Genomic DNA, 14,289 nt, shown 5'->3' on the forward strand with positions numbered 1-14,289 from the left:
GGACCGGACATCCCTCAAGAGATCTGCTGCTTGCTGGTATGTTAGCACGCCGAGGCTGCCAGTAGGTAGCCCTTGCCTCATTTCCAAGCATATTGCTTATAGGCAAATCCAACAGGGAAATGTTCTTGTCAGTAATTCCTTTCTCTCAGAAGCTCAATAATGTCAGACCTCATGCGCTGGTGAGCCAGTGATTCGTTGGGAAATGAACACACTGTCTGATCACCATCATCTTGGAGGAAGTGATTGGTAATTCAGAGTCAAGAAGTTTTATTCTGGACTTTCAGACTTTGTTTGCTGTAGGTGATGTGCCATGCCCTAAAAGAAAGGCCCTTAGATGAAGCTCCCCCTGGGGGGGCGACCCATGTTGCTTCCATTCTCTGTAACCCTTGAACAAGAACCGTCGTAGGCTCTGGATTTCTGGAGGGATATGGAACAGGATGGCAAAGCAGCGATAAGGCTCGTGGCTGGAAAAGATCGCTGGAGGTGGGGATTCCTGAAGAAACCAGTGTGTTCCTGAGGATTTGTCATGCTTGTGCAAACCAATCACAGCCTCAGTGGGGCCGCACTATCAGGACACAGATCTCATCAAATCGAACACCTTCAACTGCAGGCCTGGCAGTCTACCAGACACTGTGCTGAATTGCCATCCGATCCTCACTTGAACTTAAGCACAAAGGTTATACTTGATCCCGCCTCATCCAGAAGACTGAGACAAGGATGCTGGGTCTTTCTAGAGACTTGCTGAATTGCCAGAGGCCAACTGAGTGCAGTGGAAAACTGCCTTGTGATTTCCTTCTCTTACCCTACCCAGCATTTTGTTCTAATTAAAGAAAAAAAATCTGGTTTGCTAGAACTTCATTTCCAAGAGCAAACATATGCTCAGACCTGACTTCAAACTGCTGCTAGCTGGCCTCATGACTAGGATTGGGTTACGCCAGTAAGTCAGCAGCCAGCTTCTCCTCCCAAATAGTATGTTTTAGATTGGAGTTGCCAGGCAGAGGCCCGGATAGAATTACAGACTCAGCTGTAAGCCTCCGTGTTCCCATTCTGAAGGGGGAAATATTGGTCTCAATCCAAGGTGGCTGTCAAAGGCACATACCCCCTAGTTTGAGATCTCAGTCCTCAGGCTCCATTCCTAGAGCGGGTGACAGCTAGTGGGATGGGGAGGGGGTGGGAAGGCAGCTCCCTTCCCCAGGACGGGGAGAACCTTAGGGTCCAGAGCATCTTGAGCACAGAATGTTGTCCTCAGTTCCTTTCCCTTTTGCAGACTCCCTTCCCTTCAAAAAGAAAGAAGATAGGGAGGGAGAAATGGGCAAGACGCTTCCTTCCACACTCCCTCATGGTGGGAGATGTGTGGAGCCAGGTTCAGGAGGATTGACTGCAGGGGACGCGTCTTCCTGGGGGAAGGCAGCACAAAGCACTTAACCGCACTACCATCTCAGGAGGCCTTCTCGGGTCGGATTTACAGGAACGGCCAGCGGACTGCCTTTGAAATTCGTTCTTGGGAAGAACTAGTACTGGGACAGTTGTCGGTGCTGCCCGCTCGACTTGGTGCTATTTTAGGCTCCCTCTGGTCTGAAGGCTGGATACACGAACAGAAGCTTCCAGGGCAGAACAAATCTGAAAACTAGTCTGTGAGCAGAAGGGCACTAGCCCAATAAATCTGCTAAGAAGGGCATTTTCTTCCTTTCCTCCACTACAGTCAACGCAAGCACCATAGAATGTGCTTGGCAGCGGCTGGGATTGCTTTGTGTTTGTTTCCAAATGGAAGCTACAATAGGATTCAATTCAAGCCATTCCTTCTGACTGCTAGAACTTAAAAAGTTGTATTTATAAAGGCTGCTTTTCCAAGAGAACCAGTCGAGCAAACCTCAGGAAACTCCAAGCACTAAACTCTCTAAAGTCATTCCACATTATCCTCGTGATCCCTGGCAACTACATTTCCACAAATACTAGGAACTCCCATTACCCACTTCGGAGCTAGTAAAACAAGCCTGGGAAGTTCTCGTCTGTGGTGGCAGGGCCCTGTCCAACTGACGGCCTCCTGGTGTGTGACGGCTCAGTGGCAGAGTTCACCACAGACACAGGTGTGGGGAGCTGACAGTGGGGGCAAAGGGTTCTTTGGCTAGAGATGTTGATCCGAGTGTCAGACGCTACTATTGTTGAGTTGGCTCAGGTTCATGGGACCCCATGTACAACAGGACAAAACGTAGCCTCCTCCCGGGGCATCTTTATGACCATTGGTGTGCTTCAGCCCATTATTGTCACGGCGTGTTTTGAATGCCTCCCAACTTTGGGCTTCATCTTTCAGTACTACATTGGACGCAACGGTCTTCCGTGATCTGCCGGGTTTCCACTGGGTAACTTTTGCAAGTGGTTGGCCAAGCCTTTCTTCTCTTAGTCTGGAAGCAACTCTGAAACCTGTCTATGAAGCTGACCCTGCTGGAACTTGAAATACTGGTGGAATAGCTTCCAGCATCCCAGCAACCCGCAGGCCACCACAGAACAAATGGACAGATGGACTTTCCAGTTGCCATCACCTCAATTCCAACTCAGGGTGACGCATGTGTGACAGGTCAGAACTGTGCTCGGCAGGGTTTGCACTGGCTGATTTTTCATAAGGGGGCCAGAGCCCCTCCCTCCTGCCTGCCACTGAGCACCAAGCACTTGTCATGATAACCATGTGGAATGGACTCAGTACTTGCTGAGTAATAAATAAAACCCCACCTTGTGTGCTTTCTGCTGTGTTTAGACCAATCCCCTCATGGCTGTTCATTGTCCTTCCCCTTGGATGCTAGGTTTCCACATTAGTATGTGTAACTGATCCCTCTCTGTCTCCCCTCCAACATACCATATTGCCTCTAGTCGAGCTGGGCCCTGGAGAAATTGGGACATTTTGCTTTTCTGAAAGCATTCTCTATACTGCACTCGATGGCATCTCCCACTGGCAGTGGCCCCTCCCCTAATTTGCTATAGTTTTTGTCATTTTGAACTAGAACTTTATTGTACAGCTTGTTAGGTTTGTTTGTTTGTTTCTCCTGGTTGGGAGAAGAGTCACTTTCCCCCTTCAACTTAATAGTTATTATCCAACTTCCGCAGCATTTAATTTCTTTGGTTGGAAGGAACCTCTGCTTTCTTGTTTTAATTTCCACTGAAGGCTTTTTACTTCTTGATTCCAGTCCTGTTTTGCTAAACTACATCCCCCTCCCCCAAAACTGATGCATACAACAATAAAAGGCATTTGAGTTTTTATGTACCTCAATATTAGTTTACCTTAGCATTCTAGGTACAACCAAACTCGCAATCACGCGTGCATTCTGGACCTAGAATACTAAAATGATCTCCATTCTCTTCCAAGTTAGTTTTTCTTGACTTTTCTTGTCTTTGGGGCTGCCTTTCTTCAAATGGCTGGTGATGTCCAGTTAACTATTTATGTTTAAGAATGAGAAGCAGAAAGAAAGAAAGAAAGAAAGAAAGAAAGAAAGAAAGAAAGAAAGAAAGAAAGAAAGAAAGAAAGAAAGAAAGAGGCTGACTATGAAAAATCTCCATTTGAGATCTGCATTGAGATGGCGTTTGTTGTGGGGAAGGCTTTGATTCTGGGCAACTAGAGCAGGGGTCCTCACACTTTTTAAACAGGGGGTCAGTTCACTGTCCCTCAGACTGCAATTAAAAAAAAAACAGCCCCAAATTATGAACAAATTCCTACGCACACTGCACATATCTTATTTTGAAGTAAAAAAACAAATGGGGCAAAAACACCTGGCGGGTCAGATAAATGTCCTTGGCGGGCCCGCGGGCCGTAGTTTGAGGACACCTGAATTAGAGGCTACTCGAAATTGCAGAATTCTCTCACTTCCTGCCTTCAGAGTCTTGCTGTGGTATGGCGGGTGTGCCTGGAGCCCCCAGTCGTGACCTATCTCGATGTGTTTAGTCAGCTCCTCACTTGTACCCTTGGAAGTTTCCCTAAGGAAGCCGTCTTCTTTTCATTTCTTTGTACTAAGAATCCCGTTGTTACAGTTCTGGCTTTCTTGGCTTCAATCCCACAACGATACCTCCAATTTAGAGACTTCTGTAGAGATTTAGTCAGATATAGGGGTTGCAGGATTTCAAGCATCATTATTAAGAAGAGCTCAGTATCAACAACACACAAGATAGGGATGTCAGCTACAAAAACAAGACAAGACAAAAACTCCCTGCCACTGAGTGGTTTTAAATCTTCTTGAGGCTTTAAATCTTTATAGTGCAGATCATCTCTCAATTTTCCCCTGAGGAGCAGCTGGTGGTTTTGCATTGTTGACCTTGTAGTTTGCAGTACAGCTTGTAACCCACTATGCCACCAGGGGATTCTATTCCGTAGTGTCAGCTATAGGGCCTGAAATACAAAAAGGTAGTTGCCAACCACAAGGTCAGCAGTTCAAAACCACTAGTGACTCCTCAGAAGAAGGATGAGGCTTTTTACTCTACAAAGATTTACAGCCTTGAAAAGCCACAGAGGCAGCTCTACTCTGCTCTATAGGGTCTCTCAGAGTCAGAATTGACTCAATGGCTGTTAGTTTTGGACAATCAGAAGCCCAAATATGAAAGTTTGGAACCTTTTCCTATGTGCCTATTATTCCTTCTTTAGCCAGGAGTACCCTGAGGGCGGTATTGCCTCCAAGTACAAGTCTTACCTTCCACTAGGAGATCCAGGTTTTATTCCTAGCCCAAGTATCTCAAGCACAATCATCACTCATCTGTCAGTGATGCCAGTAAGATTCTCAACAGATTTCAGCAGTGATTTGATCCCTAAAATCAGCTGATACAAACCATATGGAGTACAATGGTCTCATTTGCAGCTGATCATGGGGAGGGTATGAGATTGGTCAGTGTTTCATTCCTTTGTCGAGGGGCTGACTCGATGCCATCCACCAACAGGAGCTCGCCTAAGAATAAAAGTGAGGTCTCAGTTCTCCCAAATTCTTATTGGGTTTTGCCACAGAAAATGGGAAGCCAATAAATAAGATGATAATAAAAACAGTCTGTTGAAATGAGCTCTATGAAGTTAAATGAGTGGCCATCTAGCGGAGAAACAACAAGTCCACATGGAAGAAGCACACCAGCCTGTGCCATCATGAGGCGTTGACAGGATCGGGAAACAGACATCAAAAGACCCCAAACAAACAAACAAAAAACATTGTTGAGAATGAAGGGGGTTGGAGCAGAGACCCCCAAACCATCTGTAGACAATAGGACATTCCCTCACAGAAGGGTCACAGGAAGGGATGAATCAACCAGGGTGCAGTACAGCACCGATGAAACACACACGATTCCTCTGGTTCCTTGAGGCGTCCTCACCCCCCACTATCATGAGCCCAGACCTGCCTTTCGCTTTGGGCTAGACTGGAGCATGCGCACTGGTAAAGATAAGAACTTGGGACACATGGGACCCAGGTCAGATAAACCCCTCAGCATCAAAAATGAAAGTAGCGATACCAAGAGAGTAGGAGTAAGGTGGGGAGAAGACAGGAGGAAGGAGGAACCGATCGCAATGATTGACACATAACTACCACCCCTTCCCCCACCCTGGGAGGGGGACGAACACCAGAAATCATGGGGGAAGGAAGATAGTGATCGATGTAAGATATGAAAATGATAATAATTTATAATTTATCCAGGGGTCACGAGGGTGGGAGTAGGTGAGGAAGGGGGAAAAAGAGGAGCTGATACTAAGGGCTCAAATAGAAAGTAAATGTTTAGAAAATAATGATGGCAACATATGTATAAATATGCTTGATACAACTGGTATATGGATGTTATAAGAGGTACAATAGCCCCCAATAAAATGATCTTTATAAAAAAGGGGGGTGGGGTGGCTCTGTCTTGCATATCCACTGAAGAACTAAAAGCAAAATATATTTTTTACTTTTTTCCATATGCAATCAAAGGCTCTCACAGGTTAATCAGATGGATCCTTGTGCTGAAGATACAGGCCTGAATACATTATGTTTTGGTATTTATCAAGGCCAGGGTACATAATGAAGTTATGGCTTCAGGAAACATTATCCAAGTCAGATGATGTTGGTTGCTAGTGTGCATCAGCATTAAAGAGAAGCCAAGTGTGTGTGGATCTGTTCACAGCCCAACAGGTACATCCTTAAGTCAGCAAGTCTCCACCCACCTCACATCAGTAGCTCAAGACAGAAGTTATGGGAATCAGAGTTACTGTCTTATTTTTGTTTCTGGGGGCCAAAGGTAGTAATCATTAATGGTGGGGTGATGTAAACAGTCTGTACTTGACTGCAAACTGAAAGGTTGGTGGTTCAAACCCACCCAGCAGCACAGTGGGGAGAAGCCCATCTGGCCTGTTTCTACAAGGTTATAACAGCGACGGCCCTGGGGAGCACAGTTTCACTCTGTCACCAATAGGGTCCCCCTGAGCTGAGGTCCACTCCACAGCAGGAGGGAGTGTGAATTCTGCCATCTGTCTGTTTGTTATATTATGGTCAGTTGTGAGTTGTTGTGATCCTTGTGAGTGGAAGCTATGGCACCAGTATTTCAAATACCAGCAAGTCCAGGGGAGCTTCTCAATGCAGAAATGCAGACTGACAATCGACACTCCCAAATGGGCACATTAGAACATGGTCTTTCTTGCTCGTCTTAAAGGTATGTTATTAGGAAAGACCAGTTGTTGGAAGAAGGCATTGTGTTTTTTCGATCAGACGACCAGCAAAGGTGAAATGGATTGCCATAATAGACGCAAGGATCAACTCGAACATCCTGGTAAACCAGGCAGTGTTTTGTGATGTTGTATTAGGGGTGACCACATGTCAGCATGGACTCAGAAGCTAACAATAACAATGCTTTTTATTGCCAAACATCATTAAGCATGCGTTATGGATTGAACTGTGTCCTCCCAAAATATTTACTGTAAATACTAACCCCTCTACCCAGCATTAATGGTGAAATGGCTAAGCACTAGGCTACTAGCAGCAAGGTTGGCAGTTCAAACTCCTCCAGCGGCTCCCCATAGGAATGACATGGTCATTTTCTCACATGAGGTCGTTAGTTTATTGTGCCAACCTGGATAAACACATGTGGGATTAATTGAAGATATAAATGGCTCGGGGAGCCTCGCCTTTCTTGTCTCTTGCTCTTTGATCATCAGACCAGTGTGTGGCTGCCTTGCTTGTTCTTTGCCTCAATTTGCAAGCTACACGACCTGTGGAATACCTAACCTGTGGGCTGTGTTGCTGTAATTTGAGGTTCCTTCAAGACTTACTTCGCCACACCACTGGAATTTAAATCTCTTGAGCTAGGGACTGTCGGACCCTGACATCTGGCTGACTGTTGGTGACCCACCTTGCTGTTTGCTGCCTGTGCCTGGATAACCTGAATTGCTCTACAAAGGACTACCTGGCGGCCCTCAAGACTTGAAGGACTGGCAGTGTCTCACAACTGTCTCACGGGAGTGACTTGCACTGAGCCATTTGTACTGCTTTATAATGTAAGTGTTTATTTCCGGTGTTATATTTCTATCTATATGTATAAATATACATATAATTATTAGCAATCTGGTTATGTCTCTCTAGAGACAAACATCACATCACATAAATATTATAACCTAGAAAATCCTGTGAGATAGTTCTTCTATTCTGTTACATGCGTCAATGTGAGTTGACAATTGACTGGAAGACCCAACAACAACAACATACTTTGACTATGATCTTAACTGGAAATAGTTTCCTTTGTAGGTAAATAAGGTGCGTGGGATGTGTCTTAAACCAATCATTTCTGAAGCACAGATGAACAGATTAGGCATGGAAGAGAGCAACTACAGATGGGAGAAGAAAGACTCCAGACCACAAAAAGATTGCTAAGGAACCAAGGAATCCAAACTAACAAGGGACAAGGGACTTCTCTCAGCGTTAACAGAAAGACAGAAAGCCTTTCCTCGAGTCAACCAAATAGTCAACTCCACTGTCCCTGGGTGGAGTTCGACTCATGGAGATGCCATGAGGCAGATTAGAACCGTTCCACGGCATGTCCGAGGCTACACATCTTGATGCAAGCAGATTGCCACATTTTTCTCCCACGGATTGGCCATTGGGTTTGAAAGGTCCACCTTCCTGAGGGCGGCCAACCACTTAAACCACTGTGCCAACAGGGCACTTTCCCCTGGACTCAGACATCTAGCTTCCTAAACTGCAAGAAAATTAATTTCTATGACTTAAAGGCACACATTTTTGGTACCGTGATATAACAGCATAAGGAAATTAAAACGTCACGCCTATCATAATGTCTTTTAAATATATGTGCCTGCAAGTGGGCAAAGGTTACTCTTTCAAACAGCTCTCTTAAGAAAGAGCAGTGTTAGAAAACTCCTGAGAGTATTTTGAGCTTCCTTAACAAAGCAAGCTATTTCCCCAGGTTTTCCTCCTGTGAGGCGCTTGCAGGAGGGTGCTGTTGCACCTCCCTGGACTGTGCAGGCACCTCTGCGAGGGCTGGGGAGCTGGCTTGGAGGTGGATCCCAGGGGAAGATCAGGGACAAGGAGCAGAGGAGGCGGTGGTTTCACGGACTGGCTGAGCAGTCTTCCTTAGGGCATCCTGGAAGATGCCATTCTTTGTGCCTTTGTGTTCTAGGGGCCCTGTCGTGAGGGTCATTGCCAGTCTTGCTGCAGTCAGCCTCTGCTGTTAGTCGTCTCCCTGTCAGCCTCCAACTCATGCTCACCCACGCACAGTGGGACGATATGCTGTCCGGTCCTGAATACTTCTCAGCGAGGCTCAGACGGCTATGACAGATAAGGTTTCCACTCGCTCAGTTGTAGAAGCCTTCTGTCCCCGTCATCCTTGTCTGGGAGGTCCGTTGAAGCAGGGTCAGCATCATGGCAAACATACCCTCCCTGACAGATGGCCGGTGACTGCATTAGGTGCATTAGCCAAGAAATGAAGCTGGGTCTGCCTCGTGGGTGGTGGGCATTATATCACTGGACCACCCTGCCTTCTTAAGCTCATTGTGCCAGCCGATGAGTGCACTGGTGCTGGCGGAGGGGGAGGCATCAAGGTGAATCAGGGGAGAGGACATATGCTCCAAGGTCACTCCCATCACACTCAAGGACACAGCAGCCTCTGGTTCAATGGTGACCTGGGGAGCTATTTGAATAAACTCAGAGCTGTTCAAGATACCCCCTGTAGCAGTGGTTTTTAACCTTCCTAATGTCACGACCCTTTCCTCATGTGGTAGTGACCCCCCAACCATAAAATTATCTTCGCTGCTACTTCATCACTCAAATTTCGCTACTGTTCTGAAGACGGCACCCCCTGTGAAAGAGTCGGTCGAGCCCTCCAAAGGGGTTGCGACCCACAGGCTGAGAACCGCTGCTCTGTAGCATCTCACCACTGTTTAATAGGCTTCTCTTTCACAGCACAGGAAAGGCTCTGTAGTTGAACACTATGTGATCAGAGCGAAGATCGTGGACGCTCTCGGGACTCTGACCACTGAAAGCTGAGCTTATGTCCAGCTAGCCATACAGACAGCACTGGCCCGAGGATTTGGGGAAAGGCCTCCATTCACGGGAAGTGCCTTCACTGAGGAGGTTGTGAGTGGAGCAATGTAAGGCATGTTATGGCCGCACTAAGATCCAAAAGGGAACACTGCATTCAGGGTGCCCCATGTGGGGGTGTCACTGAGGAAAGAAATAGGTGCTGCTAGTGGTTGGCAGTAGTTTAGGAAGAAGGGCCAGCAGTGACCCCTTTTCACCATAATAAAGGATGTACCCATACTGCCCAAACGACAGGACCCTACTTAGCCCCATGTGTCCTCAGCACCAGTCACTCCATCCCTCTCGGGGAGGACGGCGTATGTGCTTCCTACCACACAGGTCTGTTTGAAAATGAAACCAGGCAGACCCGAGGCAGTCAGGACATGGACGAGCTTTCCCCTGAAAAATCCAACTTTGGGGCTGATTAGGGTTTTGAAGAAAATGGCGATTGTATTCGGTCTGGAACAGCTTGCTTCAAGAATCATCCTGGAAGTTACCTGGCGTCTATGTCTTCTGCGTTGGCCCATTCAGGCACACACTGACTGTTCACGACTCTCCTGGTATCAGGAAGGCAGAGAGCAACCTGGCCCCAAGGCCACATGAGCTTGAGCACATGGGCTGCTCTCTGGCTCAACTACAGGGAGAGGTGGATTCTCTGTGATATTTTCTAAAACAGAGCGGTAGACTTGGGTTTGGAGTGCCCACATTGGAAGGTGTGGAAACCTTGAAGTATCAATGGCCGCCTGGATTGCAGACACGGGTTTGCTAAGAAAAACAAGAGGCCCCTGAAGCAGCCCTGAGTGGAGGGATAGTTGACAAGTGGGTACTAGCTAACATCTGAAGACAGGCCTGACTGTCCTCTCTTGTGCCCTGCTGGCACTTCCAACTCTGCTTTGCCTGCCAGCTAGCCCACCATCTCCTCTTACCTTCTGTGGGCTCCTTTCCTATGGGCACAGGGAGGACAAGAAGCAGGGGTCTGCCATTAAGAGGATGGCCCAAGCTAGCTGAACTGGGGCTTCAGGAAACAGGTCACTTTGGACATGATCCAGGGTGGTAGCTCCTGTATCTCATCATCCCTAGTCTCTTGACTCGCCACCCAACATTGCCGATGCAGCCTCAGTATGTCAGCAGAAGGATGCTTCTTCAGTCACCGCCAGGGAGGGCCAGGAGGGGGGGCACCCTGGGCCTCTTCATCATGCAAGTGGACGCGCAGGCAAAGCATGAGTCTCCTCCCTCCTCCCCTCCCCTCTACCTGCATTCCTTCCTCCCAACTCCCCTTTTTCGCTCTTTCCTTCTCTTCCTCTCTCCCTCCACTTCCCTTTGCTTTTGAAATGACATTTCGAATTTTCAAATGTGTCCCAGGAATCCAAAATGAGGATGGGTTTTGGAGACAGTATTTCCCTGAGCACCGTGAATATTCACCTCTTGGGTCTTACCTGCAAAGGAATCTGCTGAGCTCTCCTAGTCCTTTGTACGCAAGCAGAACATCACTTCTCCAAGATCATGTAGATCCAAGAGGATCTACAACCCAGCTTCATCTTTCTTTACATTCTGCCTACTTTCTCTCTTTACCATAAAGTTTTCCCTAAAAACTTACTGCCATTGAGGCATTCTGACTCATACGAACCCCATCTAAGGTTTCTAAGACTGTAAATTCTTATAGGCGGTCTGCCTCTTTTTTCTGTGGAGCGGTTGCTGGGTTTGAACCACCAACCTTGCCATTCGCAGCTCAGTGCCTCCCCAACATTCTCACGAGGGCTCCTTCATGATATCTAAGTTACTTTAATTTAATTAATCAATTCTTTTGCGAGGAGAACATGCCCTCTACTTTCAACTTCCTCCGCTCTCGTTCAGCATGACTTGGGGCAGAGACCCCGGTGCTAGGGGCACCAGAGCCACTCCCCAAAGGGCTCTGAGGCCACAATGCCCACCAGAGCTCCCCATCAGGGAGGAACCCCCTTGCCCAAAGCCCCAGTGAGTCACAGGAAGAGCACATCACCTGGCACTTGCCATGCACGCAGAGGTCTGTCTCGTAGGGCCCGCAGGGTGTGCCATCCAGAACCCTGTCAGCCACCAGCAGTGGGGACTCCTTCCCGAGAGGTAAGCAGTAGAGTTCGCAGGGCTTCTCTGGGGAAGGAAAGGTAAGTGGATGTTATGAGAGAGTGAGGATATGGTCACACATGGGTGCAGGCGCAGGTATGAGATGGGCAGTCTGATGGACCCAGATAAAAGGTAACCAGTATGCCACCCCTTGCTCACCCAGTGGGTGGCAGAGGGAACAGACATGCAGGTAAAGGACATAGCTCAGATTGGCAGATTCCAGGGGGCTTCTTTCTCCTGGTTTACTCCCAAATTGCTCTCCTTTGCAAATATATACCAGTTCCCCTTCCTCTAGGCTGGGGAACACTCAAGCATCGGTGCTAGCCTCTGACTTGGTGGAATACTTTGAAGGTGGGTTTGGGAGCAGCCCTGGGTGGCAGTAGATGCAGCGGGAAAGCAAAAGGATTCAGGGGGTCTTCAGGAATTTTGCTAAGAAGCTTAGCTCTCCCTGCTGCCAGGTAGGAGCCTCAGAGCTGGGGAATGTGGCAAGAAGGTTCTGAAAGAATTCAAACAGGGTGAAAGCATAGAAAGGGGACCCAGGGGGGAGGGGGGCAGAACAAACGAGCACCACATCACAGGCAGGGTGGAAATCGCAGTTTCTGTGCCCCTTGAAACAGTCCAGTGCCCAGAAGGCACCTGTGACTCGGTTGCTCCATCAGCCTGGCTGTTCTACCTGTACTTGGCCTTCTGCGAAAGTTCTTTCACATTGGTGGCTGTTCTCCTCTGTTATCAGTGACCGGAGTGGTCGCAATATGCATCTTTCTGTAGATTACAGCCCCTTGCCATTAGCCCGTGGATCGACAACTGTTGGAGTAACTCCCCGGCGGCCATTCAGATCTTAGACGAGTCCTGGCTACTGGAGTCTGAAAGGGATGCATTTTTGTTGGCAGATGCTGCCATGTTGGCTTTGACTCCACTTGGTCACCCCACATATAAAAACAAACCCTTGTCTGGCCCTGTACCATCTTCCCATTACAGGTATGCACACAAGGGTGTTTGTTGAGTCTTCTAATCTAGCCTCGTCTTCCATCGCCATTTTGGAAAACATTCTGTTGTGATCCATTGGGCTTTCATTGGCTAATGTTGGGGTTGTATATCGCCAGGCCTTTCTTCCTGGTCTGTCTTAGTCTGGAAGCTCTGCTGAAACCTACCTATCTATCCTAGATGGCCCTGATGAAGTACCAGTGGCATAGCTTGTATGCAACCACCACAGTACAACAAACTAACAGACTCTATTCTGATAGATTGACCTTAGTCCCCTTTAAGCTGCAAAAGCCTATTGGACAGTGAGCCCGGCCGACGCGGAGATAGATCACACTTTCATCCATGTCCTCGCGCCAGGCATGAGATCAGGCTGCAGAAGGACTCACTAAACATGTCTAGACAGATGAGTGGATTTTGAATGTCCTGATGGAATTACCAAACAGAAATGTATTTTCTTCTACCCCTTTCGCCCAGGTCACTCAGTCCTAATGCTGACTACAGGATTTTTTTACAAAGGAACCGCCAACGAGAGAAGCACGTTTGTGTCACCTCTGCTGGCCCTGGAGCCCCACCAGGAGCCCTCACCAGTATGGGTTCACCTGGAGGTGGGTGGGTGAACAAGTGAGGACAGAGCGGTTTGGGAAGCCATTGTGACCTCTGAGTCCCAAGGTCACATCCTGGCTAGAGAGTCACATCCCGGCTGGGGCAGAAGTGTGCTCTTGCCCAGCATGCTGAGGCTTCCACGGCTGGATTGCATTCATGGGCCCCCACTGGCTTCTGCTGGCACCCATCTCCTGCCACCTGCTGGCTCCCAGGTCTACGGGAAAGCCTGTCCCAGGAAGCAGAGGAGGAGGAAGCCTCAGGGTGGGAGTCACAATGTCTCAATTAGTTCATCCAGTTACCGTATATGCTCATCTATAAGCCTAGTTTTTCAGCACAGTTTTTAAGGCAGTTTTTATGGTAAAGCTAGGTGCCTTGGCTGATATTCAGGTCAGCTTGTACTCGAGTATTTATGGTGGTTGAAGGGGAGAAAGAAAAAAAAAATCTGTTCATGAGAGTAGATTTGAGGTTCTTAGCTTCCCAGGCCAGCAAATTGAAGATGTCCCTCATGCACTCACCCTACAATCAGGCACCACTCTACCTACAGGGTCCCCAGTGTGGCCCAGGTGAGCAATAAACCATCTCTAGGGTCTCAGAAACCCCACTGATCGGATCTGGCAAACTAACGATGGGGCAGGTGTGCAAAAATCCAAGAGGAGGGTCTGACTTGAGATGCTCAGAGGGCAGAGAATGCTCTGGAAGTGACTCGGGGTCATGTTGGCAGGCTGAGATGGTTGGTTCCCCATTTCAGTGAGATGATCCAAGTAGGTGGCTAATGGGAGGGGACACCTGGCCACCCAGATGTCACTGCGCACAGGTCTGGGAAGGGTCACCCAACAAGCGAGTAGAGGGGCTCCTTGGGTGGTTCTTCGTGCGTGTGTGGTAGGAGGCCAGAGGAGGTGTAGCTCCTCCCCAGCCTGAAGGGATCACTGAGCCCAGCTGTGGATACTCTATATCCTGGCTGCCCCCAGCATTTCACTGTAAGGAGTGAAAAGTGGATGTCAATGACTATTAGCTTGACATGCTGACTCAATACTGGGAACAATCAAACTTTTAGGATGATGGTAGCTCCTATGATTCCATTGTG

The 14,289-nt window shown here is 48.1% G+C and overlaps 1 protein-coding gene across 1 annotated transcript in view; it reads right to left on the minus strand.

Annotated features, from left to right (window-relative positions):
• The window catches only part of ADAMTS17 (ADAM metallopeptidase with thrombospondin type 1 motif 17), a 434,502-nt gene that overhangs the window by 119,310 nt on the left and 300,903 nt on the right, over positions 1-14,289 (minus strand). Inside the window, exon 14 of the mRNA XM_075557910.1 lies at positions 11,518-11,645. Coding sequence (XP_075414025.1) covers positions 11,518-11,645 — 128 coding nt within the window. The remainder of the gene's footprint in view (positions 1-11,517; positions 11,646-14,289) is intronic.

The sequence above is a fragment of the Tenrec ecaudatus genome, chromosome 9 (genome assembly GCF_050624435.1).
Source record: "Tenrec ecaudatus isolate mTenEca1 chromosome 9, mTenEca1.hap1, whole genome shotgun sequence".
Lineage (NCBI taxonomy): Eukaryota > Metazoa > Chordata > Mammalia > Afrosoricida > Tenrecidae > Tenrec > Tenrec ecaudatus.